The sequence below is a fragment of the Solanum lycopersicum genome, chromosome 5, assembly GCF_036512215.1.
Source record: "Solanum lycopersicum chromosome 5, SLM_r2.1".
NCBI classification, from domain to species: domain Eukaryota; kingdom Viridiplantae; phylum Streptophyta; class Magnoliopsida; order Solanales; family Solanaceae; genus Solanum; species Solanum lycopersicum.
The window spans coordinates 3,975,701-3,980,863 of record NC_090804.1 but is presented as its reverse complement, the minus strand read 5'-3'; the positions used below and the strand labels follow the sequence as shown (position 1 = coordinate 3,980,863).

General features: G+C 28.5%; 1 protein-coding gene across 1 annotated transcript; it reads right to left on the bottom strand.

Moving 5' to 3' along the window:
* Window positions 1-1,218: 1,218 nt before the first annotated feature.
* Window positions 1,219-2,562, bottom strand: LOC138348455 (uncharacterized). The gene is made up of 2 exons (XM_069297652.1): window positions 2,555-2,562; window positions 1,219-2,224 (listed from the first exon to the last, which is right to left on the bottom strand). Exons 1-2 carry the CDS (start codon window positions 2,560-2,562, stop codon window positions 1,219-1,221), a joined length of 1,014 nt encoding a protein of 337 aa, XP_069153753.1.
* Window positions 2,563-5,163: the final 2,601 nt, after the last annotated feature.

The following is a 5,163-nucleotide window of genomic DNA, read 5'->3' as shown; positions in this document are numbered from 1 at the left end:
TTTTTCTTTTCTTTTCTTAATTAATTAGCAGCTTAAGGATCGGATCGGATCAAAGACTAATATCTATAAATCTATGTTCCTAGCTAGCTAGCTTTTAAAACAATATTATATGATAATATATAGTTGATCGTTAATAATAATAGTATCATTATCATTACGTTACTTCATTTTCATTATATATATATTTGAGTTTTTAATTGCAGGGTCAATCGGAAGCATCACTACATTCATTAGAGATGATCCCTTCTGTGAGAATGAAAGATTTGAATATATAGATAATAGAATGGATGGGCTAAAGATGAATGTATAATTTAATTTTATTCAGATATAACTTATTTTTTGTAATTAATTAATTATCTAGAGATCAACCTCTAAGTTATGTTGTATAACTTTATTGACAATCTGAGTAAAACTTTCTCTTTTAGAAAAATACCTGTCATTATATATCATGGCTGTCCTTATCAATACAATCTCAAATAAAAAAAATTAATAAATGAATGAAAAATATGTCATTTTCAATTGTAGTCCTTTAATTTTATTAATACTCAGTTGTATTCTACATTTTAGTCATGTAGATTGAAAAAAAAGAAAAAGAATTAACTCTAAAGAGAAGGAAATAAATCATTAGAAATGTCCCAAAAAAATAATATTTGAATAAATGTTTGTACACTACTAGTTAATTAATATTGAAGAAGTTGGGGAGTCGCCATACCCATTTAATTATTACGAAGCTCTCTTTATAATACTAAAACCACACACTTTAGAATTTATTTGGTATTATAAACAAATAGTATAGTACCAATGTTAAGCATGCAATGTTTGATTGTGTTAATTATAAAAATGAATTATGCATAAACACTAAAGTATTAACATAAAAAATATAGATATATAGGTAAACCATTTTAATTATAAATGGAAGAGGAAACACTTACACTGGTCCAAATGTTTGTCTGTGAAAAATGTACAAAGAATCATTATTTACTAATATCTTGACTATTGTCTTTCGCATGAACAATGCAAGAGTGTTAAAGGAAAATATTTTATGTCTAACAATGCCAATAACAGATCCAACATGAATTAAAATTCACTTTACTTTGATAAAAAATAATAATAGTAAGATGTTCACAATAACCAACAACTTAGAAGACACTATAATATCATATTGCACCTAATGAAAGCTAGCTAGAAGGAACCATAAATCAACAACCCTATTGAAATTTAATGTTTGTTCGACATTTTTGTGAAACAACGATTGAGATGAAGCTCACTATTCCCTTGTCGTTTAATTTTTACTAAACTCTCTTTATAATAGTAAACCCCACATCCACCACACGCCGGATTTGACTTCAGGCCCGGATGACGATATTCAAGGAGCCTCGTCTTGTTTGTCACAACATTATAGGAGGCCAGTCGTGAACTTTTAGTTACACAAATAAAACAATTGTCATAAAATGACTTAGTACGCGTAGTGAGATGAAAGGTCAGGAATTTGTTCCAAACGCCAGGTTGTATCATTACCCATACATCATTAATACAACCCTCAACAAAGTTCAAGATGCCAAGGGAGTCACCAAGCAACATCAGAGTTCCCGACCAAGTATAATCCTCGTTACCACGTGGTGGACCTTCCATCTTTGCAAACGCCTCATTTCCAAAGTCAAACGAAAGAATTCTATATTTATTATTCCTCTCGTTTAACAACCAATAATAACATCCATTCAAATAATCAGCAGTATTATACATGTTTTGTTCACACCTACTAGTATTTTCAAATACGTATGTGTTATGTTTGAAGAATTTCCATGAATCCATAGAACATGAGTAGATCGCTGCATATTCTTCACATTCATTATAATAAAGCACTTTATAATCCTTGGTTATAGGCTCTAATCCGAACACCAAATGACGACCAAGTGCAAACCATTCAAAGCTAATTGGTGCGCCAGGGAGGTATCTCACCTCTCTATTAGCTGGATTCCATAATGCACACAAAATGTCATCACCAATTTCTCCTTCTATGAAAAACACGCCATCGATAGAACCTAACAAGTTATTAATACGATCTCCAGCAAACCTGTGGAAACTTTTTTGTTCATCTATATCCTTATCAGAAACCAAAGTGATATTAGGAGCATCATCGGCCGCACCATAATCATAAATCAAGTGTTGCAAAGGTTTCTTCTTCTTACAGTGGTCTACAGTGAAGCTAGGGTTACTGATAAGACTGCCTCAATTTTTGCACACACATTTGAATCTTAGCAACGATTTCACAGGCAAACTCACTAGAATCTCTCTTGTTGATTCTTCAGAAAAAACCATACTAATTCCACCAACACACAAAAAATTGAAAAGCAAATGAGATGAGATATGAATAAAATCAAACACACCTTTGCTTTTTTATAGTTAGATGGTGGAGTTACGACGTTAATCGGAGGATGAATGAAGTAGAGGCTTTTTATGGGTGGAGATGAATATAGAATTGGACGGGTATTTATACCAAAACTACATGTATATATACATTAAATGTAATAATCCAAAATAGTTTATGTAATACAAATCCATTTTTTTAAAAAGAAAACTTACATAAATAAATCAAATTTATTAATTTCATCTATAGAGAAAAGAGTCAAAAATGTCATTAATGAAATCAATAAATTTGTATTTGGTTGATAGTTTGGCTTACCATATTTACTAATTTCATTTATATAGAAAAAAGTCAAAAATGTTATTAATGAAATTGGTTCATTGTTTGGTTTATCATATTTACTAATTTCATCTATAAAAAAAAAGTGAATATTGTCACTAATGAAATCAACAAAAACATATTTAGTTGATTGTTTGGTTTAATAGATCAAAAATATTTATTTTCGGAAAGCAATTATATTCGATTCGAAAAATTCTTTAACGGAAGCAATTATATAAGAATCATGAGTGCTTAATATTTTGGAAAAAGTTCACCTAGTCAGAATTTTTTTTTACTAAAGTGTAATATACTTTAAATAATTATTAAATATTTACTAATTTCATTTATAGAAAAAATTCAAAAATGTTATTAATGAAATCAACAAAAATGTATTTGGTTGAAAGTTTATCATATTTACTAATTTCATATAAGGAAAAAGAGTAAATATGTTCTTAAAAGAGTTAATATTTTTCCTTTTTTATTCTCTTTTCACAAAATTATAACTTTTCTAGATTAATAAAATATATATATATTGGCAAAAAGAGAAACAAGAAGTAAATGAGCATTAACCCATTGCCACATAAATCAAATCAATACAAATAAAAACTTTATTGGAACACTTCTAAAATTGAACAAAATATTGTAACAAAATAAAAAAGAGGGGAAATTATATAGTTATGGATATTTGACAAAAAATTTCGAGCTTTTCCAACAACAAAAACTTAAATCAAAATTGCTATTTTGTTATAGTATAAAATTTAAGTTCTTTCTTTTATTCGTAATTCAAAATCTATTTTTTTGTTATAGTATAAAGTATATATAACAATTAAAAAGAAAGCGAGGATGAGTATTGGGCCGTGGGCTTGTTTGATTACAAAATATAAGAAAATTTTGGTTTGACATAATTGGGCCGTGGGCTTGATCTTCTCTTCTTCTTTTTTTAGATGAAAATTAATTAATAAGCAAAGTGTCGATAAAGGTAAAATTAATGAATAGTCAAATCGATATATTTTGGATAATTTATTCTAATGAATGGTATAACTGTTGTTCATCTTGTATTCAAAACATACTTAGAACATAACTTTGAACATCTTTGTAAGATAACAAAGTTTAAGAATTCACAACTAGAAAATTAAAACTAGTAGTGAAACTAGAATCAAAAATATTTTTAAAAAAATATACGAAATATTTTTCTTAAAAAAGAATTGTTGTTAATATGTGTCTAGAGAATCTTATTGATTCCAACAAACTTTACAGAAACACGAAGTTACCAAGTTTAATAAACCAATGAAGAACAAAAGAATAGAAGAATTGGAATTGATTCACAAATAAATTTGTAAAAACACGTACCAGAATTTAGAAAATTTTAATAGGAAAAAGATCAAGTCCACTGAACCCACAGTGTCACCTTAAGGAAATTATTCCTCTCTAGCATCCGAGGTTTGATTTGGAATATGACCTCCCAGGGTAAAATGATCTCAATCACCAGAGTATAGATACCAAAAACTCTGGTGTCTGCGAACCACTCAACGACAGTAAATTACACTTAGAAAACTAGATTTAGTAGTTGAAGAAGAAGTCCATGAATTCTTTTTTTAAAATGAGAGGAAATCCTTCAATTTATAAAAACAAAGGGTGGTGCAAAAAGGTTCTTATTGTGTCTTACCGGAAAGGTCACAAACCTTTTATAAAAGTCACAATTTTCCATAAATTTCACAATTTTTCATAAAAGTCGCAACTTTTATTAAAATTTACAACATCTCATAAAAATCACAACTCTTCAAAAAAATCATAACTCTTCATTTTCCATTCACATCTTTTTAAAACCCAACAATAACAAGCTAATATTAGAAGTAGCTAGAGTTTTTTTCCTTCTCTTTTTATAATAGGACAAATCTATTTCATAAATAGCCAATTACAACTATAATAAGGTCCTATTAAAAAAATTATAAATATCTCTTTATATTTTAGGGATACTAATATAGTTTTTCATTTAATATGTAGTGGAATAAAAAATATTTATATAACTTTAGAAAATAAATATTTATGTCGTTCTGCCTATTACATTCTCAATATGTACCAAAAAAGCATTTCATATTAGTCAAAACTAATATCAGTAATCCTCTAAATATGATTCTTTAGTACCTATAGATAAACATTAGTTTTCATACTAACATTAATCTTAAGCATGAATTGTTTGATTGTGTTTTTATTGTTAAATAAAAATGTATTAGGCACAAACACTTTAGAATTTACATTAAAGTTAAGGTAAAAACAAATACAAACCATTTGAGTTATAAATGATTCAATCAAACAAGTTTACATTAGAGTGTTCCAAAGATAAAGTGTAACGACCTGTTTAGTCGTTTTGAGCAGCAGATTTTATTTCTGGAAAACTGGCTGAGACGACGGACCCCACGACGGACCGTCATGGGCACGACGGACTGTCGAGGGGGTCTCGTCTCAAAACACTTAGACAT